The sequence below is a fragment of the Quercus lobata genome, chromosome 6 (genome assembly GCF_001633185.2).
Source record: "Quercus lobata isolate SW786 chromosome 6, ValleyOak3.0 Primary Assembly, whole genome shotgun sequence".
Lineage (NCBI taxonomy): Eukaryota > Viridiplantae > Streptophyta > Magnoliopsida > Fagales > Fagaceae > Quercus > Quercus lobata.
In genome coordinates this window covers 11,786,418-11,801,523 of record NC_044909.1, presented here as the reverse complement: position 1 = coordinate 11,801,523, position 15,106 = coordinate 11,786,418, and the positions used below count along the sequence as shown (strand labels likewise).

Here is a 15,106-nt window from a genome sequence, read left to right as displayed (position 1 = left end):
ATTGACGTGTGCTTCATCTACTACATATGTTAATTCTGTTAAAATTTAAATGAAATTGAGATATAACGATGAAATGGAATTGATTTTGAAAGTTAAAAACTAAATTGATACAACAACTAGTAAAGAACTAAATTGACATAATTAATAGTTGAATGATGAAATTAAAATTTATCTCATAGTTGGAGGTAAGTTAGCTAAAAAAAAAAAAAAAAAAAAACCTTGTTTCAAAACTTGAACTGATGAATTGTGATTGATCATTGTACAGTAATTAAAACATAACATCTTAACAATTATAACAAGTTGTGAAACTTTTTGTTTCAATAGATATTTTGATTTTGGTAACAAGTAATTCCATCATGTAAGCCACATGTCAACAACATTTAAATAATGATAAAAGATGTTACACACACCCTATTACACACTTTTTTTGAACTGAAACCGTAAGTTGAAGATATGGTTCCACTTGAAATTGTGTCTTCAACTTGTGATTTAATTCAAAAAAGGTGTGTGTAACAACGTGTGTTTAATAAACAATTCCCTTTAAATAAATATGAATGAGTGTTATATTAGTTTCTATTTAATATATATTGATGATGTGAGAAAATTTGAATTTTTTTTTTTTTAATGAATGATTAGGATTTTAAAACTCGTTGATTGAGTTACTTTGAAGAAATGAGGGAACTTAAAGATAGAAAATAACTCTTGTTAATGAAAAGATGAGAAAGAGTTGATCTTGTTTTGAAAAACGTTGTTCAAACCCTACAATGGCTTACTACCAATATTAATTAATCAAAACTTAAACCGAGTATTTATTTAGTCATGATCCAAACAAAGTAATAATGGTGGATAAACAATAAAGCAAATAAATTGCAAACACACGCACACAAAGACAATCATATATTCACGAAGTGAAAACCATTTGGTAAAAACACTCCAGTGCCATTCCTAAATCACCAAATTAACTTAAAAGTTGTTGCAGTACAAACGATACTCGACTTCCTATATGCGTAGTCAAACTAAGTACTTGAACTCTCTACTTTTGCCTAATCTCCAACAGAAATAAGGTGATTTTTGTGTTTGGAATACTCAATCTCTCAAAAAAAATTTCAATCTGAAATGGTTAAAAAAAAAAAAAAAAAAAAAAAAAAAACAAAGCTCTCAAGGTTTTTCTTCATTTTTCAGTGGTTCTTCCTGCTCTCAAAAATAGTGTTGTAATAAGAGTTTAATAGAAGTAGGGTTTAGGCTTGAGGTGGCTATACAAACCTTCCTAAAAGCAAATCTTGGAATTTATTCTCTAAGAAGGCCTCGTGAGTGTTTGCTGAGAGTTTCTATCTAATTCTCACTCGACCAAGGTCTTCAATCTTGCACAACAAACAAAAGCTTCAACTTTCAACCCCCATTACCACAACACATATTACAATTACAAAACCCCAAAAATTACAAGTAAATTTGTCACAGAATTAGCCAACAATAAAAATCCTAATATGTTTGATAATATGCAAAAGAAAGTAATTAATGTACAAGTGAGGAATGGTGAGTTTCAAATTGAATGGACAAAAAAAAGGTAGAGAATTACAAATGATATTGATAAAAGTAGTAAATTGTGAAAATAATAACTCAACAAACCAAAAATAAAAGAGATTGAAAGTTCAAATATGTGTATAAACACCCTTGAACGTTTAGACCCCCAAATTACAACTTAACCAATTCAAGCATTATGTCAAACAATTAGTGTGCGGAAAATTAACATAAGTTATAATATGGAATTGGAAAAACTATCTAAGCCAAATTAAAATCACAACCCACAGTAGATAATAAAAGGTAAAGATAAAAGGGAAGGAAGATGCAAACACAAAGACAACACGCGATGTGTTATCGAAGAGGAAACCGAATCCCTCGGCGTAAAACCTCTCTGCCGCCTTCCAAGCGGTAAACAATCCACTAGAAAATATAGTTGGGATACATGGACAGCAATAGACCTTCCAAGCCTAATCTACCCAGTGCACCTAAGCCTTCCAAACTTCTTATTCCAACGAGGTTGCGCCGAACCTTTTTCTTTTTAAGCTTCCCGGATTCTGCCACTAGACCATAGCATCAACCAATGAAGATTGGTTTCTTTCTAACTGCTTCCCAGAACACCAAACAGCCCTCTCACAGTAATGGATATGGTGAGAACAAGGTTTTGGTAAAAAGCCTCTCAAGGATTTGGGAATGGAGAGGAAGAGAGTTGAGGAATTTGAAGAGACACTTATGTAAAGATTGTAGATGAATCAATCTTATTTTACTCTTGGGTTTCTCTCTCAAAATTCTCTTTGGAAGCTCCCTTTCTTTTGTGGGTATAAGGGGTATATATACTAGGGTGAGAGAGGAATATGAAACGTCAAGTTTTTCAAAACAGGGCTGGCTCGCAACTTGGCCTCGCGACTTGACTGAGTCACGAGATCCAGTCGCGAGATAACCGTATGGCCAGTTGTCCTATTTTGTCCTGTAGTGCTCCAGCTAGCATGATTGTTCACCTTCTGGCATGCTTGGCACATGTGCTGCATCTGGCGGCTTGCAGCCGCGAGTCACCCGCGAGGCCAAGCCGCGAGTCTCTGTTTTCTTGCACACTCTTAAGCAAACTTCACTCTATCTTACTTACTACCCTTATAACAAGCCCACCTAAATACAAGGTTACTAAATGCTGAAATACAAGCAAATTTGGCACGGAATAAAGCCAATAAGATGGTTGAATAAATTCAACCTTACAATCTCCCCCTTTGGCTATTCCGTGACAAAACCCTAAAACAGACTCTAGACTTAACATGTGAGTTGGGAACAATTGAGCAAAACTCACTCACACCTAACTCTAGAAGCTGTGAAGCACTTGAATCATATGAACATAAGACTCCTGAAACACAATAATACACCATGATCATTGTAAGCAGAAAATCGTGAAATGCATATGAAACAAGCAATATGTGATCAAGCAAAGATGGAGTTAAGAAACAAACCATGGTTTGATCAACCAAGTAATCACTACAAGGTAGTGACCACAATGCTCATTCACACTTGGAATGAACACTAGGACATACAAGCTAACAAGCTCAATGCAAGTCTCTTGCATGCCAAACACTCAACTAATGCATAATACACTAAGTATATGCATCTAGGAACAATCCTACAAGGGCACAAGAGTGACAGTACTTAAAACAAAATGCAAGACATTTAGAAGAAGTACTGATTTAAACAAAACATAAAAGGTTGCATAAAGTATGGTACAAACCATAAAACCTACAAACTATGCGTAAAACATAACCCTAAAAGCTTACATAAGCAACATGGGTACAAACCACAAAATACTGAATATAAACTTAAACAATATAAACTAAAAGTGCTTAAAGTTTCTCCCCTTCAAAGTGATGAGAAGCTATGATGCACTTGGAGCATATATACTTGTAACCTGAAATACTTGCATAAAACAGATTAGACCCTTAAGGTAAAGCAAGTAATAAAATGACAAGTATAATGTCATAAGTAAATTGCGATCAAGTAAACATGATGTGAAATATGTGAGCAACTTGATCATACACCAAAACAGTCATATAGAAATGATTACGATGATCACATAGCAAAGCAAATGATCATCCGAACATGCATTCAATGGAGCATAATAGCATAGGGATATATGCATGTCCAAAACACAAACATGATGCAATACAAGAAAACAAACAAAACAAAACAAAGTTTTCTTATTATCTCAATGTATTCTCCCCCTTGGTATATGCATCTCCCTTATGGAATATCTCTCCCCCTACAAATGTGCATGAGAAATAGAATTTCTCCCCCTAAGGATGTGCACAAGAGTCATATAAAAATGACAAATCACTCCGGTATACTCTCTAGAGTATACTCTCCTCCTTTTTGTCAGGAATAGACAAAAGGCCAAGGAGAAACGAGGGCAAGAGATGAAGGAACGAACAATGATAATGATGCATGAGGGGAGCAAGGTGAATGAGAAAATGAAGCTCAAACCTAAGATAATGTAAAATGCTACAGAGCATAAGGTAGACATGACATGCTAGGATGAAGAAGTAAGGTCTATACCAATGCATGACAAGGGTAGCAAATGTGTGTGCAATAGCACAAAAACTCTCCAAAACATAATCTAAGGATCAAAATCAATGAAAAGAGTTTATAATTACCTTAGAGATGTTAATGGAATGAAAAACCATTCAAATTGATTGGGTTTTGATGAAAAAATAGTGAAAGAGGGGTTTAAGAGAGGATGGGAGAGGTTTAAAACAAGTTTCCCACAAAAAGCCCTTTAAAAAGCTATTTCTGGGCGTTTCACAACTGGGCGAGTCATGAGATTCAGTCGTGAAAATTTTCGTAAGTCGCGAGAAAGCCGCGAGTCTCGAGGTTCAGTTGCGAAAATTTTCGCGAGTCATGAGTGAGTCGCGAGCAAGCCGCGAGTGAGTCGCCAAAAGCTTCTGGATGAACTCGCTACTGGGGTTTCGCGACTGGCGAGTCGCCAGCTGAGCCGCGAAAAACTCTGACACCAGTTTTTCAATACAGAACATGGTTAATCAATGAAAAACAAAGTAAATACTAAACATAAACACAAGGAGTGATAAAAATCACTTCCAAAAACATATAAAATGATCAAAAATCTTTTTGGATTGAACTATATATAATTGAGCACACACACATCACATTTAGACAAGTACAATTTGACAAATGAAGAAGACATTCATTGAACATTAGGCATGTGTGTTGTGTGTGCATATCAAATGTGGAATAATCCTTAGTCTAGAGTGAAGTTTCAATGATCAATTCAATCAAGTCATACACAACTAGTACTAAGTCAAGTAGTCTATCTCAATTATAGAAATGAACATATATGACCTCCTACAAGAAAATGATTACATAAGATTGAAACTTTTCATTTGGCTTCTTACAATTCATATCATCTGATCATTTTGAATCAATACAACTCATTTTAAGCAATACATCTCAATTTTTGAGATTGATGCCTGAAATTTTTGATATTTCAATTTGCTAAACAAGCCTTTGGCTTTTGGGCATCATACATTTTCATATAAGTCGCTTTCCCTTTTTCCTAGTCGAATACTAGTATGTGCGATGGCTTTTGCAGCTCATTATCTCTTTTCATTTTGAGATTTACATTTATTGAGCTCTTTAAACAATAAAAATAAAAGAGTGGGAAGAAATATAAGCACAAATCTACGCATGTATCAAAACCAACATGACAATTGATTAATCATTCATGATAAAATTGAAAATTGATTTACAACAATCACACAAAGATGTCAAGATTTTTCCCACAAAGATATAAGTGCAAAAATAACAAGCTAAGCTCGAAAATGCACAAAGCCATTTGTACAAAGGTACAAGGCCAAACTCACATGTGATATGTGCTCAACAAATACGATCAAACTTTTTGAATTTTTTACTTTTTATGTGGTTTTGGATTTTTACTCACACAAAACAGTAACATAAAAGTAAGATAAAAAATGAAACAATGCATACAAATAAATGCAAGATGCACAAAGTGCATGAAGATATGACATTTAATGCATGAAAGGTCCTACAAAGATCTAAAGAATTAGATCAAGGACCAAAAGAGCAAAAGCTCAACCATAGGAACCCTTCCTCATCCAAACGGAACGATTGTTTGGAATGAGTGTCTTAAGAGAAGTGAGACGAGTGTTGGAAGAATGAGAACCGGAGATGCACATAGTTAAGGAGTTAAGAGCATTAAACATTTTCTTTAACAACATGTTATTTTCACTCAAAACCGGTTTACTCTTTTTAGCACAACTTCCATGAAGCTCAAGTTTCTCTTTTCTTTTAATTCTTTTAAAAGCATGAAACTTAGAGCATTGAGGTCTTAGATAACCAAAGACACCACAATGGTGACAAACACTGTGTTTAGGTCCATTAGCCTTTTTGGGAAGGGATCTAGCAACATGGTTTTGTTCCCTCTTCAACTTATGACATTGAGGTCTTATATGACCAATCACACCGCAATGGTGGCAAGTTGGAACAAACTTAGATCCATTTAAAATCTTAGGTTGAGACCTAAACAAAGGCTTTGACTTAACAGCCTTTCTCTCCACCTTTTGATTTCTTTTATGTGGAGGAATGTACACCGATTTGTCCTTTAAGGTAGAACACACACTAGGCACAAAATCGGGTACCACAACATGATTGCAACAAATATTTTCATCCTTTTTAACAATAGGTTCAGCAATCAAACACTTGGCATGCATCTTAAGAGATTTATTTTCACATTTAAGATCATCAACAAGTTTGATAGACAAAACAAGTTTAGCATCCAAGTCCATATTCAAACATTCAAACTCTTTCAGCTTTTAAAGAGAAATTTCAACAAGTTTTTTATACTTTTCAACCAATTTGTTGGATTCATTGAGCTTAGCAATCAAATCATCCTTTTCACAAAATAACTTGCTCAAATTCTTTTGAAACTTCTTAGCATTTTTCTTCAAGAGTTTGTCAACAACACCCATAGATTCAAATAACATGTCATCACACTTATGAGGATTAACACTCATAGAGGCATTTTTACAAACACGTGGCATGTTACATTCATCACCAACCAAATCATGCAAAGAGACATACAAAGCACAATCCATGGCAAATAAACACAAGGGGTCAAGGATCACACTTAGGTAATTAAACCACAACAAGTGTACCTGCTCTGATACCAAATGAAAGTTCAAATATGTGTATAAACACCCTTGAACGTTTAGACCCCCAAATTACAACTTAACTAATTCAAGCATTATGTCAAACAACTAGTGTGTGGAAAATTAACATAAGTTATAATATGGAATTGGAAAAACTATCTAAGCCAAATTAAAATCACAACCCACAGCAAATAATAAAAGGTAAAGATAAAAGGGAAGGAAGATGCAAACACAAAGACAACACGCGATGTGTTATCGAAGAGGAAACCGAAGCCCTCGGCATAAAACCTCTCCGCCGCCCTCCAAGCGGTAAACAATCCACTAAAAAATGTAGTTGGGATACATGGACAACAATAGACTCTCCAAGCCTAATCTACCCAGTGCACCTAAGCCCTCCAAACTTCTTGCTCCAACGAGGTTACGCCGAACCTTTTTCTTTTCTAGCTTCTCGGATTCCGCTACTAGACCATAGCATCAACCAATGAAGATTGGTTCCTTCCTAACTGCTTCCCAGAACACCAAACAGTCCTCTCACAGTAATGGATATGGTGAGAACAAGGTTTTGGTAAAAAGCTTCTCAAGGGTTTGGCAATGGAGAGGAAGAGAGTTGAGAAATTTGGAGAGGCACTTATGTAAAGATTGTAGATGAATCAATCTTGTTTTACTCTAGGGTTTCTCTCTCAAAATTCTCTCTGGAAGCTCCCTTTCTTTTGTGGGTATAAGGGGTATATATACTAGGGTGAGAGAGGAATGTGAAACGTTAGGTTTTTCAAAACAGGGCTGGCTCGCGGCTTGGCCTCGCGACTTGACTGAGTCACGAGATCCAGTCGCGAGATAACCGTATAACCAGTTGTCCTGTTTTGTCCTGTAGTGCTCCAGCTAGCATGACTGTTCACCTTCTGGCATGCTTGGCACATGTGTTGCGTTTAGCGGCTTGTAGCCGCGAGTCACCCGCGAGGCCAAGCCGCGAGTCTCTATTTTCTTGCACACTCTTGAGCAAACTTCACTCTATCTCACTCACTACCCTTACAACAAGCCCATCTAAATACAGGGTTACTAAATGCTGAAATACAAGCAAATTTGGCACGGAATAAAGCCAATAAGATGGTTGAATAAATTCAACCTTACAGAGATATATAATAGAGACTATGATTTCAGATAGAATATAATAATGAAAAAGAATACATGTGATTAACTCTAATTAGTCATATGAAGATTTATAACCAACTCCAAAATTTTGGGATTAAATTTTGGTTATTATTATTGTTGTTGTTTATGATTAAGTTTTGGGTTAATTACACATTTAGTCCTCAACATTTGCCTAATGTTTCAAAATGGTTCATATTCTTCGAAATGATTCATTTTAGTAGCAGTAATATGGAAGCATAAACAATGATAAAATAGATGATAAAGAAGAAACAACAAAATAGATATATTCAAAATAGGTTAAAACGGAATATGGAATATGAAAACAGAAACTAGTAAAATCTTACTTGAATAAAAAGTTTTGTCTTTGATAAAACTTGAAAACAAACTTCTATCTTTATTACAAGATTACAAAATAAAATATGTCTGAAAGGTTACAAGATTATGTCTGTCTGAAGGGAAGGGTTACAAGATTACAAAATAAAGGGAGGATTACAAAAGTCTTTCTAAGAGAGAGAGAGGGCTATCTTCTTTCTAGACTTTGAACCTAAAACTTATGAAATTTTGGACCTGAAATTTTTGGACCTGACTTCTGTCTTCAGAGTCTGTCTTTTTATAGATGAGATGACCTATGATATGTCTCCAAAAGTAACCTGAGTAAGTAAAGTTAACTCAAGTTAATCTGTCGGTGGAAACTTGTAGAAACTATTATTGATGAACAATAATCCGTCTGAATCTATCTGGAAGCTATTCATGCATGTTGGTGAATAGTGGTTTGTTATAATTATCTTAGGAGGGTCTGTCTGAGAGAGCTATTGTTTTGTCGTTCTAGTCTGTATCCACATAGTTATCATAATCTAGCGGATCAGAGTCATCTTCATACTGCTCATGCTCATGGAGTACTCCATGATTGCCACATAGAACACAGTATGAAATAGGAAGAGAGGTGGGGGCATGATTCTTTGTCATTATTCTGGGGTCCCTAGTAATTTTCCTTTTCCCAATAAGCCTCCTTGCTTTAGGTCTTGGACCATATACAGCTATCCTATTGGTGTAGCCATATAGGTGGAAGTCATGATTTAATTCTTTCTGTACTTCATAAATCTTATTACCCATGAAATTAGACCATTCTTGTGCTAGAGCATACGGGTCATCAAGTGATAGATATGTGTCTCCTGTGTACCAGTTATAGTCAGGGCTACAACTAAAATCACTTATGAGGACCAAAATGTGTGCTAGCCAAGCTTCCATATCCCATGTTGGGAGGGTGCCCCAAATAGTAAGCTTCATATAATTAAGTCCTCCAATTTGTGCAGCTACTTCTTGGATGACTTTAGGAAATAAACTAATCTGAATTCCAGAAGTTAGGATTAACTTGCTGATAAATCCTGCTTCTAGCATTTCAGACAACCATAAAGGATCACAAATCACTAGATCCTTTGTCTCAGTGTTGATAAGCAATCCAGAATAGGGATGATGTCTGTCATAAACTCTTTCTGCTTCTCCAAAACTTTCATACCAAGTGGCCTTGTGAGATAGCCATATGGCATCTGTCATGTCTTCTGTTCTGATAAATACTGTAAAGACTAAAATTTTAAAATAAGACATCCATCTGTCATGGGAACTGGTCATGGATTTATGAGTTAGTATATTCTATTGAATATCAAGGGGTAAGGTTCTAATGGCAAGTCTCATTTTTTGCTTAATCTTAGGGTGGAGCTTTGAAATGCTTGTTCCCATAAGATAGCTTTTTAGAAACTGTGGTTCTGTCTTTATAGAGTTTGAATCTCCATCCTCCTTGCCAGGGAGTTGACTACCAAGTGCTTCAATAAATGCACTGGTGCTAACAAGATGTAATTCCAAAGCCTTAAGGGTCCTTTGGAATAAGGGTTTCTGTTTGAGGGTGAAGGCTGTTTGGAAATTATCAAGAAGTAATTTAATATGAAAAGGAAGGTTTGTAAATTCTCCATTTTGAAAAGTAAGATCAGTGCAGAGCACTTCTTGCAGAATTTCACTTTTTTCACCACATGAATACATTGCCTCTACTAGCAATGAATCTTGAAGGGATGTTGTCTCAATTGAGACGCCTTCATGCTTATTCGAAATCTTTACTAAAGCTTTTCAGATTTGTTTAGGTCGCACCGCTGGTGCCTTGCTCTTTTCTTTTCTAGAAGTTCTTTTATACATATTAGTCTGCAATTGGCTTTTGATAAAAGGATTAGTTGGTACATCATTAGGTCTAGAAAAAATATTTTGAAAATAAACATATCTTTGCAAAGCCTCTTTAAAATTTATTTTAAAATTTTTTCTGTCAATATCTTTCAGTAAAATTCCTATGAAATGTTTTATAAGAAAATAATTTTTAAACCTTAAAATGTATAATATAGTAGAACAAACTTCTTTCTCAACTCCGTTGCTCTTTCACTGGGTAGTCGCATAAGTTTAGTCAGAATAAAGTCTGTCAATGTCAAGGACAGGGTGATTAGAATTCAAAAAATTCACAAAATCTATCATGATTTTATCTGTTTTGTATATTTTACTATATCTCTCATTCTACGAGAATATGCCAAATAATGCTTCTCTATATAACTTTCATCAATCACCATATTAGTCTGGGGAGAATATATCAAGGACTTATGATTAACTTTGTCAGTTATGTTTAAGAAATTAATTCTATCTTTGTTCAAGAAATTATCACAATTATTGTTTTCTTTAATAATTAGTAAAGGGGAGACTGTCAAAACTTTTTGTATTAAAACATCTTTTGTATGAATATTTGAAATTATTGTAAAAAGTATGAGTATGTTATTTATCACAATCTTGCTTGGTATATCTGTCAAACTGTCAGTCCATTCATATTGACTAAAAGAAATTGTAAGCATAGTTCCATCTTTTATATCTTTTCCACTAAATTCTTTTTCATAAGGTGTTTGGACTATATGTCGGTGCCTATGCAAAAAAGCAGTGGGAGAATAAGAATAAATCTTTGTCTCTATATCCTGTTTAAACTTCTTTATGACATTATCTGTCAATTGGTTAACAAGTGATTTTTCTGTCTTTAGAGATGACAAATGTCTTCTGTTCTAAAGATCCTTTCTTTATTAAGTTTATTATGATCAATTTCTTGATCATGTGAAATTTCTTTTTCTAAAGGGGGATTTGTCATTATTATGTCTATTATACGAAAACTTGTCAAGTTTACTATTTCAGCTATATTTTGTTCATTTATGTTTGTGGAATTATTAATTTCTTGTTTTACCATTTTTGCCTCTGTCATTAAATCTTGTAGAATTACTGGTTTTATATCTACTCCATCTTGTTTCTTTTTTGTCTTTCTTTTCTTATCTCTATCTTTCTTAGTTTTTTCTTCTTTTCCACATTCTATAACATGATGCCCATATTTTCTACATTTAATACAAGCAATATGTATGTCTATAGAATCTTTCAATTTTAGTGAATAGTCTTTTTTGTCTTTTAAATGATTAGGTAGGTTGTCTACCAATTTCATTATTATGTCTTTTTTGTTTTCTCTTTCTGTTATTGACTAAGTCTATTAGACTGTCTTTTTGTCTTTCTTCTTCAATTTCTTTCATTATTATACCTTTTTCTCTTTATATATCTATCATAACATCTTTTTTCCATATTGTTTGTATTGAACTAGTTTCTTTATTAGCTATCTTTAGAGTACTATCGTTTTGTCTTCCATTCTTTCTATCATTTCCTTTACTATTCCCTAGCTTTAGTACGTATACTTCTTTCATTAAAATCTTTTTCATAAGGTAATTGTACTATATGTCGGTGCCTATGCCAAAAAGCTGTAGGGAGATTATAACAAATTTCTGTCTCAATCTATTGTTAGAATAATTTTATTTTATGATTCAATATGGGGTCTACCAATTGATTAGCAATTCTTTCATATATTATTTCTGTCTTTAAAGATAATAAATGTCTGTTTTTCCTGTCAATTCTTTCTTTGTCAATTTCTTTTATTATGGAAGAATTATTGAGTAAACATTTCTTTCAGGATAGGTGATAAAATGAATTTAAAAAGTATGTCTTTTCCTAACACATTAGTTTTAATTCCTTCATCTATTGTTAAGAAGGGGTAAGGTAAAGCCATAAAGGGATTTCCTAAAATAACTTTAGAAGAAAGGTCTTTAATTAAAACAAAAATAGTTTCAAAACATATTCCATCATTACATATGTGAACATTAAGTATTTTATAATTAATTATCAACTTTTCTCCATTAGCCTGAGTTAATCTTTATGATGATTTTTCATAATATTTTAAAGATATTAATCCTTCTTGTATACAATTCATGTTAACTCCAAAATCTATCGAAGCAACTTTGGTCAAAGAGAATTCTTTATTAATTACTAGAGTGACTTCTGTATGCCATTTTTTAAAAATAACTCTGTCAATTAAACTCAGAATATTATATTTATTATGATCAATTTCTTGATCATGTGAAATTTCTTTTTCTAAAGGGGGATCTGTCATTATTGTGTCTATTGTAGTAAAACCTATCAAGTTTACTATTTCAGCAATATGAAAGTCTTCCTCTCACAATTAATTGATAGCCTCTAGATTTCATTGTCTTATTGTGGTTGGAAGTTATATATATATATATATATAGAGAGAGAGAGAGAGAGAGAGAGAGAGAGAGAGAGGATTGCTATGGGAATCGTTTGTATCATGTTCAAAACTATTAGAACTCTTTCTTGTTTAATGCTATAAGTTTATGTCTCTCCATGATGTGATATAACACCAAGGTAAATATGCTAGTTTCCATCGTTTAGGTGGCGAATTTTGCGTTTTCTATTCTGCCATTCCTTTTTGAAGAGGGTCAAGAAGAAAGGATCCAAAGAAAGAAAAATTACGTGTCAAGAAAGATATCTTCAAGTCAGAGGCTGGTGAAGGTTGTTGCTGTTTATTCCCCAATTCTACAGCCTACTTGCTTCGAATATCTAATAAGAATGCTTAGAGATCTCAATCCATGTGTCATGGTGCTCATCAAAGTTGAAGTTGAAGCTGATAATAATTCGCCAACTTTCTTAGATTGTTTTAATGAAGCACTTAACATATTGTTAGAATAATGGTTAAATGATTAAATTTACCATTTCCTAACAGCTTAACCTTTTTGGACAAGTTGTAGTTTATCATGGTATTAGAATAGGTGGTTCTGAATTAGAATTGTGTTTAAGCTTTTAAGATTAAAGTGGAGGTTGTTTTCTTGGGTCAGGAGATACAAATTATTGTTGCAAGTTGCAACTGAGGGTGAGAAAAGAATTTTCAGGTACATGGAGATTGATGCTTAGAGAATTTTGTTTACAAGATTTGGTATGATGGGAGAAAAAAAGTTTAGCATGTCATCTTTTTATCGAGAAGGACTTTTGGGGTAAACAAAATTTTGCTTGTGTCCCTATGGGAGCTTCTGCACCCTTAATACAAACGGAAAATGCCTAAATGTTGGGTAGAGAAGGGAAGGCCATTTCTTTCTCTTTCAGCTTTGAAGTTCCACCCAGACAAAGCCTAGGAAAGTATTTTGCAGTATTTACTGTGAATCTCTTTATGTGATGACTAATAAACCCTATAATTTATTTTAAGTGTCCCTCCATAGTGTTCCCAAATTAACTAAAACAGCCAAATTTTTGACAATTCAAATGCCTTTTCTCCTTTCCTAGGCAGGTGAAACAAATTCTAATCAATATAATGATAATAATAGTTATAGTAATCATAATAAAATCAACAATAACACTAAAAGAAAAACAAAATCCTCTCTTGAAGCCATAAAAGAGAATAGTTTCACAAGTAGAAGAATTAAATTCCAGAATAGTGAAATTATAATATTGAGAAAGCCAGCTCAATCAGTCAAACTGAAACAGCTAGCACTTATATGTATGTGAACTTTCCCAAGGTCTCTTCACTATCTGTTATGGGCTACAAATTCAAAGTAGGAGGGTGCAAAACAGCCATGTAGAGTGATTTTTTATTAAGCCTACATAAGCTTATCAAGTCTTACACAAGCTGAGGATTCATACAGCTGCTCATGATCAATAGTCAATTCTTCTTTTGTTTTACATGGTTTAAGGGATTAAAAACCTTGTATTTCAGATTATTTGCCAGTAAATATAGTAGACTAATATTTACGCGCAATAATTACTGAATTTATGACCTCATCCGTTGGATGAAAAACTGATAGAACATCAAATCCTTGAAGATCACAGGGATCAATGACAGGGTAGAGGAATGCACGAGCTCCATGTGCACTCCTGAGTAATAGAATAGCTCCGGGAGCCATGTGCTTAGCTAAGTGATCAATTGCTTGAGCCTTTTCCTCCTTTTCCATGCCTACTAGTGCTGCCAAGAAGACAACTTCATATTCCTTTAAGCCATTTGACACTTCCATAACATCAGCAGTGTGGAAAAACATTCTCTTTGACAAGTCAGGATCCGATGAAACCAAGTTGAGTGCTTTGGAATTTGCCGAAGGGTCAATATCATAGTTATGAAAGCATGTAGTCCTAAGGTGATAAGAGGCCAAGACTATCGAGGTGAGAGGGAGGGGACCAGAGCCAACAAATGCAACTTTTGTGGGTACTTGATTGCAATGCTTGATGAGCATGTCGAATTCTAAATGGCCAAGTTTGAGGTAATTGGAATAGTAAGGAAAGAGGCTGATATGGTTAAGTGGGTTGTCATGGGATGCAATGAAGGTAGAAAAATGGCTTTCTAAAAGTCCCTCAGCCTTCCCACAAAGTTTAATCAGCTTAGACCTGATTTCAAGAACTCTTTTGCATAGCTTGGTAACATCTATAGGACATGGTGATGTACAAGTGAGTACAAGTTGAGTGAAGAGGGTGTTAACATGCTTTGAGGGATTGAGGTTTTCTAAGCTTGAAATTTCGTCATAGAGCTCACAAACTTTTCCCACCAAAATCTCTTGTTGATAGTCCATGAAGATACTGAAAAATTTAAGAGTTCCTAAGGAAAAACTTAGTCATCTCCAAGACACTCCCTCCACAATAATTTATATGCCTGTCTTTCCTTGTAGATGGCTACTTTTTTCTTGGTAAGTTTGTAGATGTCCATTCATTACCATAGTGTCCACTCATAGGATGGCACAATGTGATTAAAGAAATTTTTTCTTAGTAAAAAACCATAACCAACCACAAATTGGTACAAGCCACAATGGAGAAGGGTCGCCAGGGAAAAGCTAAAAGTACTTTTAGCTTTTCCTTAGTCC

General features: G+C 34.3%; 1 protein-coding gene across 1 annotated transcript; it reads right to left on the bottom strand.

Moving 5' to 3' along the window:
- Positions 1-13,999: 13,999 nt before the first annotated feature.
- LOC115994087 (nicotianamine synthase-like) lies at positions 14,000-14,839 on the bottom strand. Its single transcript, XM_031118113.1, has one exon. The coding sequence runs from the start codon at positions 14,816-14,818 to the stop codon at positions 14,000-14,002; it is 819 nt and encodes a 272-aa protein (XP_030973973.1). The 5' UTR covers positions 14,819-14,839.
- Positions 14,840-15,106: the final 267 nt, after the last annotated feature.